Source organism: Sinohyriopsis cumingii, chromosome 6, assembly GCF_028554795.1.
Source record: "Sinohyriopsis cumingii isolate HCF-2022 chromosome 6, ASM2855479v2, whole genome shotgun sequence".
In the NCBI taxonomy this organism is placed as follows: Eukaryota; Metazoa; Mollusca; class Bivalvia; order Unionida; family Unionidae; genus Sinohyriopsis; species Sinohyriopsis cumingii.
The window spans coordinates 145116576-145133911 of NC_142966.1; the positions used below are offsets into that span (position 1 = coordinate 145116576).

At 34.7% G+C, this 17336-nt stretch overlaps 1 protein-coding gene and 1 long non-coding RNA gene across 2 annotated transcripts; both read right to left on the bottom strand.

Annotated features, from left to right (window-relative positions):
• Positions 1-783: 783 nt before the first annotated feature.
• Positions 784-3047, bottom strand: LOC149798193 (uncharacterized). Its single transcript, XM_089960554.1, has 3 exons — positions 2992-3047; positions 1189-1397; positions 784-912 (listed from the first exon to the last, which is right to left on the bottom strand). The coding sequence occupies exons 2-3, from the start codon at positions 1389-1391 to the stop codon at positions 906-908; spliced, it is 210 nt and encodes a 69-aa protein (XP_089816680.1). The 5' UTR covers positions 1392-1397; positions 2992-3047; the 3' UTR covers positions 784-905.
• Positions 3048-14839: 11792 nt separating this feature from the next.
• On the bottom strand, positions 14840-17102 carry LOC149798194 (uncharacterized). Its single transcript, XR_016421603.1, has 3 exons — positions 17048-17102; positions 15245-15453; positions 14840-14968 (listed from the first exon to the last, which is right to left on the bottom strand). It is a non-coding gene; the product is annotated as an uncharacterized LOC149798194 (long non-coding RNA).
• Between the last annotated feature and the right edge of the window lie 234 nt (positions 17103-17336).

Here is a 17336-nt window from a genome sequence, read left to right on the forward strand (position 1 = left end):
CAATTACATAACCGGTCATGATATTTAGCCAAAACATTATACCTTTCCATTTTGAGGCTCTTTAACCTTTTTATTATTTTTATTCCAATATAATATTCATTTTCGGTATGGTATTTAATAGTGAGATGAAGAAAATGTACATATAATATTCACCTGTTGTAGCTGACTATAGCACAAAGTTGAACAAAAGTGAGGTCTGCATTATCCTCTTTAAATTATTAAACAAGCATAGATATGTTGGTTTATTATGCACCGGTACGTTATAATGTGCTGGCCAATTATGCGACAATGTGCTTGAACTGCCGGTTAATAGTCCGACGGTACTTTCATATCTGCAGTCCATGTATGCGACGACAGACTAGAACATTCCGGGCTATTATGAGACCACAGATCATTGGAGACGCAGATAAACGTTTGGCCGCATCTTAAATATATTTGCAGGAGACACTGGAATATCTTCAAATCTGCTGGGAAAGTCTATCAATTTCAGGAAAGGAGATTTACTTTCTAATATTCTCAAACACCAGCTAGGACAATCTTAGCTAAATTCAGTCCAGAAATACGTTCATTCGCATGCAGGATATACTTCCGAGCATTCTACGCATAGTTATAAAAGCATTTGTTTAGTTTCAATTCTAATTCTTTTACACAATACGTAATGAAAAATCTTAACAATATATCTAGAAAAGTAGAGGTTTATCACACAAGGTTGTCAGCTAAAACTGATAGTGAGAGATTGTAGCTTGTAGAGTGGAATGAATATCATGACAAAAACAATTCATGTATCTTTGATCAGTCAAATAATTTATTGGGGTACTAGATAAGAATGCGACTGTAACATTACTCCAAGTACGGCGTCTTATTTCCTCAGATTGTGATCCAGTTTTTATGAGTAGCTTTTCCTGTTAATAGCTGTAAAATAAAAATGAGAATAAAGTGAACATGAACAGGCTGGATTCTTAAGTTCCATTCAATATTAATAAATATCTACTAATATGATTAAATATTAATAATTATCTACTAATATGAACTCCGAAAGCGTTTATGTGACTACTTCGAAGTGTAAGAGTTCAGATGTACAGCGACTCAGACGACATTGTAGTGAAGAATCTAATGATGAACAAACACATTAGGTTAAATCTCTAATATATGATATAAAAGTCAAAGATGAAGAGTAGTAGTTCTTACTTAGCCCGGGGTTTGATGTGAGGGAATTTACCCCAACCTCCTTGTCCACCCCAAAGCCCACCATATCTACCATATCCACCGCCAAATCCCCAGGGGAGTCCACCGCTGTATCCACCAAATCCACTGAAGCCGCTGTATCCACTTTGTGGGAGGGCTACGATGGTACAAACCATGCAAGCTAGGAGAACTAGTACAGCCTTCATTTTCGTCTGCCCAACAAAATTAAATTCACAGTAAATGATATGCCTTATTTTAATAGACACCGATTAACGTATAATAACGAATGCAGATGAATCCGTTATCAACAAAAGTTTATATTCCTTTAAAATCAAGTTTCATTTTGTGCAAAGCTCTGAACCTGATAAACTTCTTTTAGATATCCCACTTTGAATTTCATATGTATTTAACGTTATTCATGGGTTTCTTCTCACGGACGATCGCGTATAATCCCTACTACTCTGTTGCCCGACGATTTACTGTTCTGTGGAAAAGTATCTTTAGAACTAGATGCCTGAATGAAGCCCGCAATAGGAGATGTTAATATAAAAAAATGCAATATATGGAAGTATAACATAGCATTGAAATGTAATCTATTATGATATTGCTATACTTATATTAAATCACAATCATTACTCATATGTGCTATATACAGCTATCTTTTATTTCATATGCAATGTGTCAATTAAATACGCAAAACATGTACAAAGCTATAGTTAGGAGATAAATACACGTATTGTTCACAAATATAACAGTTCTAAAAACGGTAACAAGGTACAGGAGATGTAAAGAACGACCTACTTTGGCAGTTTTTGTGCTCGTTTATGGATTCGATGGTCCTCTTAGACCTATCTTATACAGACTGTCAAATTGAGTCCAACGGAAAAATTGATGATGACGAAACAAACACAAGCGAATGAATAGTTACAGTCTTCGTTCTCGAAATCAAAATTGTATACAGCTAAATAAGGATAATACACAGCTCTATCAAAGAAGACCGAATACGCTGCGTCAATAGTCATATATTAACCGTATCAAGTACTGTAAAGTGATATTTCACACAACGTTTCACTAGCGTAATAACAAACCCAAACTTGACATTTCGACTGAAAGGATGCTACTTATAGCTTTATGTTGACATAAACGAAGATAACCTAGCATCGAGATTATTACCGCCGTTTGCGCGAATTATATTGCTCTCATTTTGGCAAAAACCTTCAAGAAAAGCTCAAACAGAATGAATAGCAAGCATATAAAGAGTACACATTTAAGGTTTTATGACCGCATTCTACTTAAGTTATAACTAAATTCTCGAAGTGACATACTGTTAGCCCTTCACTCCTGTTAATACGCTAAAGTGTGTGTGTGTGTGTGTGTGTGTGTGTGCGTGTGTGTGGGTGTGTTTATAACTTTTAATATTAATAATTGCTAAAGGTAAAAGCAAGATACGGATACAGCTGTCCGAAGGTATTGTCCGTCTTGAATAAACAATGCTATACCAGAGATTGCAGTATCTTAAATTGATACAAATTTAGAGGCGCTATTTTCATTCCCCGATTTTCATTTTAAAGACATTGGTATGACTATCTATTGTCTACTTCCTCTTTTAACAGGGAGCACAACTTTAAAATATGCAGGATGCCTGCGTGACTTTGTTAATAAAATACATGACAACGAATTTATTGATATAGTCTTTCATGTGACCACAGAGCAACACTGCACAGTTGTAACGAAAGTAAACTTTTCCCAGCACAATATATGTTTAAATCATGAACGCCAAGTAATGTGCCGAATACTTTTACTTACCTCAATGTGTGGTAACAAGGAGCTCTAATTTCGTCTCGGAGTTTGAAGTGGCAGTGATGGCTTGTTCAATAGCCGGTGCTTTTATACCTATCTACAGGTTTGTTTTCTTACACACTGACATTATGATTGATAGTGAAGAATTAAAGAATATGATCGATTGGTAATGTATTATAATAAAGTTTTAATTTTTTAACACAGCCCGTATCTTTAAAGACAACACATTTGAGAATTTAACTTTTGTCTGTCTTCTGATAAATTCCTATAGAAACTACATTAATATTAAAATGTTTTGAGTATATATGCATCTATCAAACATAACTTAAAGAGCTCAATAAATATTCACATATAAATCTTGTCACCTTATGTCCAGTTAAATGTAAAGTGTGTTGCAAAAATCAGTTTTCTTTCCTATTAGCGTTCACATTCAAGTTGGTTAAAACGATGAACAGTGTGCAAAGAAAACGTTCATTTGGAAGGTCTGAGTCATTTCGTTATAGCGCACTTCTTTATTCCAAAGGACCATGCATTATTTTCTAATATTTTACAATGCTACAATAAAGGCGATTTGGCCGTCTATAAAGGTAATGATGTATACTTTATTTTATCCAAATGAAGAAACACTCATTCTATCAATTGAAGATATAGAACGGGTATAAAGTGTGTCTTACATTTCTATACTTTTCGAAAATTGAAAGCGTGAGAACTAGATGGCACGATTGGTATAGTTTAGCAAAGTTGCTCAAATATATTTATTTTACTCCATGATATAGTTTCGGATTGTACAACAGATATATCCAGGCTTTGCTTAAAATTACACATCAAAATATCTGCTGTAGCATAACCTGTGATTGTCCATTAACTCGGGTGATACAAGCAGATCTGCTTCGAATTTTGTAAATGTTGATTGTTTCTTCAATGGGTACCGTCAACTCGTTTTTTCAAAGAATATCTCATAACAAATTCCTACGCGCAATTGCTGCCTATGAAAAAAGATTACTTCCAAAGATCCGACAATTTGAAGGGGTCACCTTCCTTTGGGTAGAGCAAAGTCATATTTGTTACCAGAAAATCGAGCCCTCGGTTAAAACGGGAAATATGCGATATGTTATGTTAGCTTTGTGTTTTCATCATTATATAATCTACTTATATGGCATTTATAAGTATGAAATGTTATCTGCTGATGACCCTAAAGTTCTTAATATCCGATAGAATTACGTTGAAGATAACTAATGGATGTTAATATATTATCAATGGCTAATTATTCATTTGTGAAAATTGTTCATACAATATGCATTTATATGTATGATCCCCATCTGGTTATGACCCTAGCGTTATTAATGTCTTTATGAAGACAACCCTTACATTCTGCCATAAATTCAAGCATAAAAGATAGAGGATAAAAATAAAATGTGAGAAATGTAGATGTCCTTCTCGCTACTATTCTTTAAGGTTTCGAACTATTTTCAAAGTCTCTGTTTCAATGTGTCGCACAGGATACCGATGTTGTATAAGTGTTTTTTAATTGAATATATATCCTGCATGTCTGTTTGTTAAATATGATTCCTCAAAAGAGAATTGATGTTTAATAACAAAGGAATATTCCAACTGCATGGAGGAAGTACTTTTTTCAATTGTTGAGTGAAAATAATGCTACTCAAGCCGAGTCGACATAAGCCGGGATTTACATGTCATTTTGCCATGAATTTAAGTAGTGATAAAGAAAACCGTACATCGCAAGATGGCTCAATTTAAATTCGTATTTTGAGTTGCAAAATATTTTATGAGAAAATGAATCAAATTTGCATCGATCACATTATTTACCTCGCACGTATAAATGACATTACTCATTAATCATAATCCGATTCATTGTCCGCAAGATACTGGCATATAAATAATACATTTTCGAGAAGAAAGTAAATCAGAAACGAATAGAAAAGGAACGACGATAAAAGAAACAGTATATTGTGCTCTTTATTTGTAGTGTAAGATACATCGTCCACAACCTCAAAGTTACAGTAACAAATTACAATCTATTTGGTATTTATTTCATTTCAATCTTAAGGTTCCAGCTTGGCGCACATCGTTCAATAATATTTTCGTAATAAAGGGTATAGATTTTATATAACAAATTGCACATGATAGCACCTGGCCAACAAGAAACTCTTTCTATGCAAACATCGAGACAGTTATTTTAAAATTGCTGCAAAGAAATTATGTTAAAAACGCCAATCCAATTTACACGAGATTTAGTTCAGCAGTACTTTGGAGAGATAAACAAATACAAAATGTTTCATAAGACATGGTCAAATTATTTTATGTTCGATAATACTGTTGTTGATGCCAAAACCTAATATACATGATATCAATCTGATTAATTTTGCAAAGGATTTGGAAACTTTGTCATCATTTAGCAAATGACTGTCATTTAGATATATTAAGACAGATCTGTACATTTTTAAAGCGTCTCTGATTAATTGCAAACTAAAAATATGCATGTATCGATGTAATGTTATAAAATGCCCTATTGAATGCATAGGAGGTGTGATTGTGGAGAGAGACAGAGTGAGATATTAGTTCTTACTTTTCTCATTCTTGATGTGATGACGGAGACATAAGTGTGTATCATCTTCTATCAGCTAATCAATTGGGAAGAAACCATTGAATCAAGGACGTGGAAATTTCCAGAGAGAAACATTGCTTTCTCTGCTTTATTTCTGATATGATGTTTTGATAAATCGATTTAAAAGTTTGCAATCCAAGCTGTATTCTGTATATTTAAGCAGACATTTATATATAAATATATAGATAAATAGATACATAGATAGATATTATAAACACTAAGAACGTGGCCCTTATGTATATTTAGATGCAAAAATGCATGGACACATACATATCTAGATAGAACGAAATATACTGTTGGATCAATAAAAGTTCAATTCGTATCGGCGATCAAGTCAGCGATAAATATTAACATGTTTCTTTCGAACAATCATTAATATACAATTTATTTCCGCCTAACATTGCAGTATTCAATGTCGTCAACATATATTCATTGCGAGTAGGTGTTTGTCACCGACAGAAGATGATATAAAGCTAGAATTTGACGTATGTTATGATGTTGGCAATGCATCACGTGTATCGGACGCAAGGAACTGAATTGTATTTGTCTTCATTTATCGTCTTATTCTCAGCACATTGCCAAGTGTAGGCATCAAAATGTATGATACCAAAGCCATACACGCACATTGCCAACATAAACAGAATCTGCAATCAAACTATTTTACTGGGCAAAATTTAAGCTTGACCAATCCAAAATGAAAAAATACACTCTACATAAGGATTAATGTTTGAAATATTGTATTTAAATTGGTGGTAGAAATAGTTTCAACGGTACCATTGATTGTGATCCAATGACAGAACAATCCAACATAAGCGAGTGAAATATAAATATTATCCCACGGAAAGACAATATTCTCATATTCGTGCATTTAAGAACTATCTGTATATATTATTTAGCTTTCCTATTAGTATATATTTATGCATCTTATTTATTTTATACACAATTATTTATTCCGCAAGATATAGACTCAGAGATTAGTGTGTCACGTCTTCATGTATTCCATGGCGACGTAAGAACAAAACATTTTACATCTATTTTCAGAACATGTATTTTCAGTTAATTCTTTTATATTCTGAATAATACTCTGTAGAGTTTTATAATATTAAGAAGGAATTGATTACCCTACATAATATATGACACGGATGGGGTTGATGAAAATGTGCTTAATCCATGAGATACTGTAGGAATCTTGACGACCTTTTCAAACTGTTTAGTTTTTAAGTTCATGTAAATGCTTGAGTATGCTTGGAGATTACCCATAATACTCTTTAATGTCAAAATTAATCTTATGTTGGAATATGTGTCTCAGATGCAAATAATGGTAATTGCTAATAGTTTTGTTTGATAACACATCTGTAGCACCTGTCATTTTATGCCTACGCAAAACTCATATCTTGAGAGTTGACATGCGGTTTACGAATAACGACACGTGTATGGGAATAATAAGTTAATACTGAATCCACCTGCAATATTTTTTAATGAATTACTCCAAACTAAAGTAAAGTTTGTGTTCTAGACGACATGTGGTTTAAATGTCAATTGAGTAAATTGAATCAAAGGAAAACAGAAAAGCAAACGATAGAAATATGGACCATATCTTTACTCTTCGGATCCTTTTGAAACGTGTTTCCAATGCCTGTTGGAGGGCGACGGTACCCACAGTCGCTTTTCCTACACTTTTAATTACATGTCATTGTGCATTTGCAACATAACTGATAAGAATTTGTACATCAGAGTAAATGTTCAACAAAATGTCTATATATGTCTATGTGTTTGGAACAAAAGATTTCTTTCTAAGCGTGAATACAAATTTACAGATACTTAAATACCAGTCAGTCACCACCAAGATATAATTATGCCAAATAGGGAACGAACTTTCAACTTATTTGAGAAAAGAAATGAATTAGATATCAATAATTTTATTCTTCAAAACTAGAAGGTGTTAAAGAACAAAAGAGAATTTTAAATATGCTAGTTTCTTAACTTCGTTGTTGTTGTTGTTGAGTTTAATTATAGTGGCGTGCGCACAATTGTGCATGTGCCACTTTTTTCTGACTGCACCGCAGCCTACTAGTTGTTCCTGGGGATGGGGATGGTGCCACCTCCCCCAGGCTTTTATGGATTCAAGGAACCGTGATAGTTTGGCCTCAATCTGTGGGTCCATAAAGGTCCCTACAGTTGAATGGTCGACTGTCATTAGTGGGAAGCAGAGCTCGGGAACGGTCCTGCTTGTTTTACATCGCTGGTTTCTTGTTGTATTTGCCTGGTGTTTCTTGCAATTTTGTTTTTTTTTCTTCAAAATGTTCTAAAAGGGGGGGATGTTTCTGCTATTTATAGAGGTTCTTAGTAGAAATCATGTATGAAGAGAGATTTTCAAGGTTATTATGGTATTACTAGTTGAGGTGTTTAGGGAGTGTTTCCTACGTTATATTTTTATAAGTTTTTCGATATTACCTCTTTAAGTTATTTATTAATTAATGTTTTCAGAGATTGAATGTTATTTATACTTTATTTAGCAAGAGACCGGAGTCCTATCCGATTACACGGTTCGTTAAGAACATCTACTACCGGAATAATAGCTGATTACTCGGTTCGTTAAGGACATCTAGGACATCCGATTTTGCGGTTTTCTTAGTTTTTTATAGGTGTTTCGTAAGTGAATTATTTATTAATACTTTTATAAAATTAAATGATATATTATGGGCTTTTATGTGGTGGCTTCTAAATTTATTTAGCTAGTTACTGGGTCTTTTGGTTTTGTGGGGATAGTAATTATATTTTGTTCCTAAGTCCTGCTGAGTCTATGAATTGATTTATAATTGTATATGCTGATTGTTTATTTTTATTAGAGTCCATAAGTAACTCTGGGTATGTGTGTGGTGATCCAATCTCCTTTTGGTTTTTGATAAATATTTTCCGAGCGGGTTGATATTTTGGGCATATATTGAATACGTGGTGTAGATCTTCGGTGGTGTGGCAGTTAAAGCAGTTAATGCTTGCTGGTTTGGGTCCTATAAACCTTCCAAAACTGCTTGCTAGTTTAGTTTTTCCAGTTATTATCCTGTTTATGGTTTTCTGTTCAAAATAGGTACCCTTAGGTAGCTGTATGTTCCTATCTACGTTTATTGGGTTTCATGGTGTTTTTTACCTTTTGTGGAGGAGTTCCAAAAATCTTGCCATGTTTGGTCTATATATGTTTGTGCGAAGCTTATTGCTTCTGTAGAGCTATAGTTAAGCTTGATCGAGTTTTGATCTCTTAGTTTGGTTTTTGCAACTTTGTCTGCTGTTTCGCTGCCAGAGATTCCAATGTGCGACCGTATCCACATGAACTCGACTAATTGATGTGCTGTGGTGATATCATCGATTAATTGGCATGCTCTGTCGAGGAATTGTTCCCTAGAGTGTGTATTGCGATTTTGGATCGATTTGATAACGCTTAGGGAATCGCTTATAATGACTGCTTTAGGTATTTGGTTGTCTTTGATCCATTGTAGTGATTCAAGTATAGCCCAGAATTCAGTGGTGTCAATGGAGCAATAGTCAGGTAATCTGGATCCCGTTTGTATATTGAATTCAGGGATGACTATTGCTGCTGCTGTTCTTGGTGGGTTGTTTGTTTTTGATCCATCGGTATATATTTTAACATAGTCCGGGTATTTTGGGTTGATTTCGTTTGCCAGTACAGGTTTTAGTAAGTTTTCTTGTCCTTCTTTATTGCCTAATTTGGTAGCTTCAGTGTTAATCCTTGGTGGTTTTTGTAACCATGGCGATTTGTTCTGGTCTGTATTGTTTGTTACCTGTCTTTTTAGTAGAGATATCTTTTCTCTTAGTTCAAGGATTACTTTGCCACTTGGTGTGATGGGTATGATTTTGGGTTTGAAGACAACGTTACACTTATTTATAGCTATTTTGGTGGGATGGTTGTCTGGGTGGGTATCTAATCGAATGGAGTATCGGAGGAGCAGTTCTTGCCTACGTAATTTTAAGGGTAGTTCTCCTGTTAGTGTTTGTAGTTCTTCTAATGATGTTGAGGGGAGTGTTCCTGTGCATAATAGTAAGGCTTTTCTCTGGATAGTGTCAAGTTTTTGTAGTACAGGTTGCTTAGCCGAGTTACATGCTTGGCAATCGTAATCCAGTTTTGATCTAATTAGGCTTTTATATATCGTGAGGAGGGTTTCCTGATTGGATCCCCAGTCAGTCCCTGTGATGTTCCTGAGTAAATTGAGATCTTTGTTACAATTCTGGGTGAGTTGTTCAATGTGCTGTTTCTATGTGAGGTGGTTGTCAAAGAACATTCCTAGGAATTTTACTACTGTTACGTATTTGATTAATTGATTTTGTATATAGAAGTTTGGATAGACTAGGTTCGTATTTCGTTAGGGGGTGAATATGATTGCCACAGTTTTTTCATGAGATATTTTGAAACCCCATTTGTCCGCCAATCTCCCTATGTTGTCTAGGCTCTGCTGGATTTCTTTAACTACTGTGTTATTGGCAGGATTTCCATTCCTCCATATGCCACTATCATCTGCAAAATGTGACAAGTTTATTTTAGCGGAGGCTGCATTGAGGTCCAGGTCGTTTACCATTAGGTTAAATAGTAAGGGACTTATTACACTGCCTTGCGGTGTTCCATTTTCAAGTGAAAATTCTTCCGAATGGGTGTTGCCTATTTTTGTGGTAATTTTCCGGCCTGTGAGGAAATCGCCAATCCAGTTGAACAAGCGTCCAGTTATTCCAAATTGGTTTAATTTGGCCATTAGTCCATTGGTCCATACTAGGTCGAACGCTTTTTCTAGGTCTAAAAAATCCGCTATGAGGTTGCGATCGGTTTTCCTATGTGCGTTAAAAGCGAGTTTGATGTCTGTTTCCAATCTGAGAAGTTGGTCAGTGGTGGACCGTTTGTTCCGAAAGCCACATTGATTTATGGAGAGTAGGTTATTGGTTTCTAGATGGTGTTTTAACCTATTTGCGATTATTGTCTCCATTATTTTGCAAATATTGTTTGTAAGGGAGATGGGTCGGTACGAATTTATGTTGTTGGGATCTTTACCTAGCTTGAGGATTGGTATTACTATGGCCTGTTTCCATTTGGTGGGTAGTTGGCCTTTATCCCATATCCTATTAAAGAGTTTGATTATGGCTATTGTTATATTGATAGGTAGTTTTTTGCAGATAATGTAACCTAACTGATCCTTACCAGGGGATGTTTCGTTTTTGGATCGTAGGGCTATCTTCCATTCATGTACTGTGATGTCGCTATTTGGGTGAGATTAAGGGTTAACTTCGTGACTTTCCGCTCGTATAGTCCTCGGAAATCAAGTCACTGAGACATGGACTTGTCCATTTCTGGCATTACCTTTATGAATTAGTTTCAAAAGCACTTCAGTCCATTGAATACTGATTTTATTCGTTGTCAATGAATGACTTTTGCAGCCTTGATACCAAACCCATAACCTTCATTATGCGAATCATATTTTGCCATGCGCAAAAGTCCGGTAACCTTGACATGTCATTGTGAAAGGTGAAATACAGATTCCAATTAAACGCCATACTGAAAGGTTTTTGACGAGGTATCCTAAACGGTAAACATCCTCAATAATAAACTGATGTTAGACCTCTTATATCTTGAATTTGTAATTTTCCTTTCATTTTCATAGATGCATAAGAAATGTACAATTTCTTTGTACATCAAGAATGCAAGCGTTCAATTTCGTTTAGTATGAACACTTGATCGACAGCTGCACTTGTATCTGAATACAAACTGAAAAACATAATGTCTTTATTTATAAAGTTTACTTTTGTTTCATATTTTAGTGTTCTCGTACAGTGACGTTTGGAAGGTTACGTTAAAACTTATCTCTGAGATTTTAAGACTTAATTAGAACTAAATCTCATTTGAGATGAAAATGTGTGTTAATGTTATGTGATTGGACAAAAAACTTATTAAACGTTCATGAGCTTTGCTTAAGGATGTCACAATGTTGCCAGTGATAGAGGAATGTTTTAAAGTAAGACGTGAAAAATAACACGATAAGTCTTCCATATCAGATTTTTTAAAATGTAATTTAAATTTTAATATCTGCCATCTACCTGCCTCAACAAGAACGCAACACAAAAAACCCATAACATAAATAAACGTAATAATTTTCATTCATAGAAACATTTAATTGAATCTTCTTCCTGTTTTCCTTCAATCCTATCTTGTATTTATTTCTAACCCTTTAATCAACCACGGCTTACAAAAATATTAACATACACAATTTCGGTAACTTTGTATGCTTCGTGAGATTCCATGTAATGTCTTCCTTCAATATCAAAATTCGTTATTACTAACATCATCAAATGGTGCTGGCCATACATGAATTTAAACAAAAGATATAGAATATTGAACATTTGGCTATCAATTTCACTCCAATCTTTGTATAAGCATTTCACATTATGTACCAAAATAATCTTCCTCGTTAAAAGAAAGAACATAATTAGTTTGGGAAATTATTATATTTCAATGTATATGTTTGAATACTTCAGTCACGTGCTGTTTTTATTTGGACTTTAGATTCCATATGTGATTAGTGTAAACGCTTTATGTCTGTTATTTTTTAATATGTCTCTTAATTTATCATTTCCTTCAGTTTGGTAAAACTTGTTATAAAGTCTCCAATATCCAAGTTTATTCTGATAATTGGGTGAATTCCATGGTGTTGTTGGGATTAAAGGGCGACATCCCGTTTCTCAAAATAATACAGATTCGATGAGTCGGATATTTTCAAAATCTAAAATAGATGGATCAGAGCAGTTTTTAAGGAATAAGGAATAAGGCAAGAACATAATTTGGTCATGCTTTAGAACAAATTGTGTAATTGGTTTCTTAGATGCATACCGTGTTATCTAGGGTGGTTCATGTTTTGTATGGTGACAGTGCAAAACATACATCTCGTCGTAGGTCTATCGCGACGATATACTCATCACTACGATGTGCACATATATTTTACCACTGGTCTTGTACATTTTTATATATTAATAAAAGACGTATTGTCTTAGGCAAAACACTGATCGCTTGGATCTTGTCAAGGAGTGACAATAGTCGTACGACTTACTACAGCCATAGGGGTAAGTGGTAAATAATATACAAGCCAAATGCAAGCATATATATATTTTAAATGATTCCCATCAATATACCGTCTTTACATTTTATTCTTCGGATATAAAACACAAGAAAATTATTGGTTTATTAAAATTCATCGTTGGGGACATTATATTGACGTAAAATATTTGGTGGCGTGTATTTATGGATTTCCTCTCTGCAATAAGTTTATTTCTTATTCTGACCAGCTCGGGATATTTATAGTTGGATGGATGGGCTGAAAGAACCAGAATAGAAACGGCCTGACCTGCAGTGTGGCAGCGTAACCATTGAACTAAATTCAACCGACAGTGTATCTGTTACTAGATGACTGGATGTGTAAGAGTAGGAACACCGGATTTTGGAGGAGGACAAAGAATAGTGATATGAATTCCCAACTCTGCATAAGGGCAAACTGCATTACTACGTTGACAAGAACATGTGATTGCATGGACCATGCTCATTTGTTTATATATATATATATACCGAGGAGGTGTGACCTATGATCATATCTTTGTATCGTATATTTATATGAACCATACTCATTTTTGTATATATGAATCTCTTTTCCTTTCATAACATGTTCAGCATGATAGTTTTATATGTAGCGGATGATATTTTAGCCTATTTGTGCATGTGTTGTCGTAAATATCTTAATTTCATGAACTTTCGTTCGCTCACACTGAGTTGTCTTCACCTGCTCTAAATATTCATTCGGTTACAATCCTGTCACAGCAGTGTTGTGCTATTTTAGTGTGTTTTCCTTCATTCACATATGGAGAAGGCCGAAATAATTTGCTAATTGATTTCGAAGATGTATATCCCAAGATCTGGATATTCTCATTGTCATTATCTGATGACATATGAACACTTGGATGGGAATCCTGGATCTCTGTACATCTCATTGATGTTCGGAACTTAGTTTTCCGTATTCCATGCAGATCCGCATAGAGAGGTTCCTCCGTCGTATGGTTTACTGTTCGTTGATCTTCGGTAAGACTTGTTATTTCATGTTTTATTTCTACTTACATTTTAATTCTCGATTTCTAATAATTTGCATTATGTCTTTGGTCTTGGTAGCTGTCTCCTCCACTGTTTCATCTTCGTCATATGAGACTGTTTTCTCTCCCTACAGTTTCAGCTACTAAACTTGCATAGCAACATTACTATGAGAACTGAGTCGGCTCCCGATACAGTGCTTTTACACGTGGTCCAGTTTTATTTCACTTTATGCCGGTTGCGAAATACGATGATTTTAAGAGTTGGCTAGAATGGAAAGAAAGTGAACACCATCGAAGCATGTTCACTATCGCTTTGCACAATTACATAACCGGTCATGATATTTAGCCAAAACATTATACCTTTTCATTTTGAGGCTCTTTAACCTTTTTATTATTTTTATTCCAATATAATATTCATTTTCGGTATGTTATTTAATAGTGAGATGAAGAAAATGTACATATAATATTCACCTGTTGTAGCTGACTATAGCACAAAGTTGAACAAAAGTGAGGTCTGCATTATCCTCTTTAAATTATTAAACAAGCATAGATATGTTGGTTTATTATGCACCGGTACGTTATAATGTGCTGGCCAGTTATGCGACAATGTGCTTGAACTGCCGGTTAATAGTCCGACGGTACTTTCATATCTGCAGTCCATGTATGCGACGACAGACTAGAACATTCCGGGCTATTATGAGACCACAGATCATTGGAGACGCAGATAAACGTTTGGCCGCATCTTAAATATATTTGCAGGAGACATTGGAATATCTTCAAATCTGCTGGGAAAGTCTATCAATTTCAGGAAAGGAGATTTACTTTCTAATATTCTCAAACACCAGCTAGGACAATCTTAGCTAAATTCAGTCCAGAAATACGTTCATTCGCATGCAGGATATACTTCCGAGCATTCTACGCATAGTTATAAAAGCATTTGTTTAGTTTCAATTCTAATTCTTTTACACAATACGTAATGAAAAATCTTAACAATATATCTAGAAAAGTAGAGGTTTATCACACAAGGTTGTCAGCTAAAACTGATAGTGAGAGATTGTAGCTTGTAGAGTGGAATGAATATCATGACAAAAACAATTCATGTATCTTTGATAAGTCAAATAATTTATTGGGGTACTAGATAAGAATGCGACTGTAACATTACTCCAAGTGCGGCGTCTTATTTCCTCAGATTGTGATCCAGTTTTTATGAGTAGCTTTTCCTGTTAATAGCTGTAAAATAAAAATGAGAATAAAGTGAACATGAACAGGCTGGATTCTTAAGTTCCATTCAATATTAATAAATATCTACTAATATGATTAAATATTAATAATTATCTACTAATATGAACTCCGAAAGCGTTTATGTGACTACTTCGAAGTGTAAGAGTTCAGATGTACAGCGACTCAGACGACATTGTAGTGAAGAATCTAATGATGAACAAACACATTAGGTTAAATCTCTAATATATGATATAAAAGTCAAAGATGAAGAGTAGTAGTTCTTACTTAGCCCGGGGTTTGATGTGAGGGAATTTACCCCAACCTCCATGTCCACCCCAAAGCCCACCATATCCACCATATCCACCGCCAAATCCCCAGGGGAGTCCACCGCTGTATCCACCAAATCCACTGAAGCCGCTGTATCCACTTTGTGGGAGGGCTACGATGGCACAAACCATGCAAGCTAGGAGAACTAGTACAGCCTTCATTTTCGTCTGCCCAACAAAATTAAATTCACAGTAAATGATATGCCTTATTTTAATAGACACCGATTAACGTATAATAACGAATGCAGATGAATCCGTTATCAACAAAAGTTTATATTCCTTTAAAATCAAGTTTCATTTTGTGCAAAGCTCTGAACCTGATAAACTTCTTTTAGATATCCCACTTTGAATTTCATATGTATTTAACGTTATTCATGGGTTTCTTCTCACGGACGATCACGTATAATCCCTACTACTCTGTTGCCCGACGATTTACTGTTCTGTGGAAAAGTATCTTTAGAACTAGATGCCTGAATGAAGCCCGCAATAGGAGATGTTAATATAAAACAAATGCAATATATGGAAGTATAACATAGTATTGAAATGTAATCTATTATGATTTTCTATACTTATGTTAAATCACAATCATTACTCATATGTGCTATATACAGTTATCTTTTATTTCATATGCAATGTGTCAATTAAATACGCAAAACATGTACAAAGCTATAGTTAGGAGATAAATACACGTATTGTTCACAAATATAACAGTTCTAAAAACGGTAACAAGGTACAGGAGATGTAAAGAACGACCTACTTTGGCAGTTTTTGTGCTCGTTTATGGATTCGATGGTCCTCTTAGACCTATCTTATACAGACTGTCAAATTGAGTCCAACGGAAAAATTGATGATGACGAAACAAACACAAGCGAATGAATAGTTACAGTCTTCGTTCTCGAAATCAAAATTGTATACAGCTAAATAAGGATAATACACAGCTCTATCAAAGAAGACCGAATACGCTGCGTCAATAGTCATATATTAACCGTATCAAGTACTGTAAAGTGATATTTCACACAACGTTTCACTAGCGTAATAACAAACCCAAACTTGACATTTCGACTGAAAGGATGCTACTTATAGCTTTATGTTGACATAAACGAAGATAACCTAGCATCGAGATTATTACCGCCGTTTGCGCGAATTATATTGCTCTCATTTTGGCAAAAACCTTCAAGAAAAGCTCAAACAGAATGAATAGCAAGCATATAAAGAGTACACATTTAAGGTTTTATGACCGCATTCTACTTAAGTTATAACTAAATTCTCGAAGTGACATACTGTTAGCCCTTCACTCCTGTTAATACGCTAAAGTGTGTGTGTGTGTGTGTGTGTGTGTGTGCGTGTGTGTGGGTGTGTTTATAACTTTTAATATTAATAGTTGCTAAAGGTAAAAGCAAGATACGGATACAGCTGTCCGAAGGTATTGTCCGTCTTGAATAAACAATGCTATACCAGAGATTGCAGTATCTTAAATTGATACAAATTTAGAGGCGCTATTTTCATTCCCCGATTTTCATTTTAAAGACATTGGTATGACTATCTATTGTCTACTTCCTCTTTTAACAGGGAGCACAACTTTAAAATATGCAGGATGCCTGCGTGACTTTGTTAATAAAATACATGACAACGAATTTATTGATATAGTCTTTCATGTGACCACAGAGCAACACTGCACAGTTGTAACGAAAGTAAACTTTTCCCAGCACAATATATGTTTAAATCATGAACGCCAAGTAATGTGCCGAATACTTTTACTTACCTCAATGTGTGGTAACAAGGAGCTCTAATTTCGTCTCGGAGTTTGAAGTGGCAGTGATGGCTTGTTCAATAGCCGGTGCTTTTATACCTATCTACAGGTTTGTTTTCTTACACACTGACATTATGATTGATAGTGAAGAATTAAAGAATATGATCGATTGGTAATGTATTATAATAAAGTTTTAATTTTTTAACACAGCCCGTATCTTTAAAGACAACACATTTGAGAATTTAACTTTTGTCTGTCTTCTGATAAATTCCTATAGAAACTACATTAATATTAAAATGTT

What these genes read in the sequence shown, in the direction of transcription:
- LOC149798193 (XM_089960554.1), bottom strand. Translation starts at nt 1,391, where the DNA reads ATGAAGGCTGTACTAGTTCTCCTAGCTTGCATGGTTTGTACCATCGTA.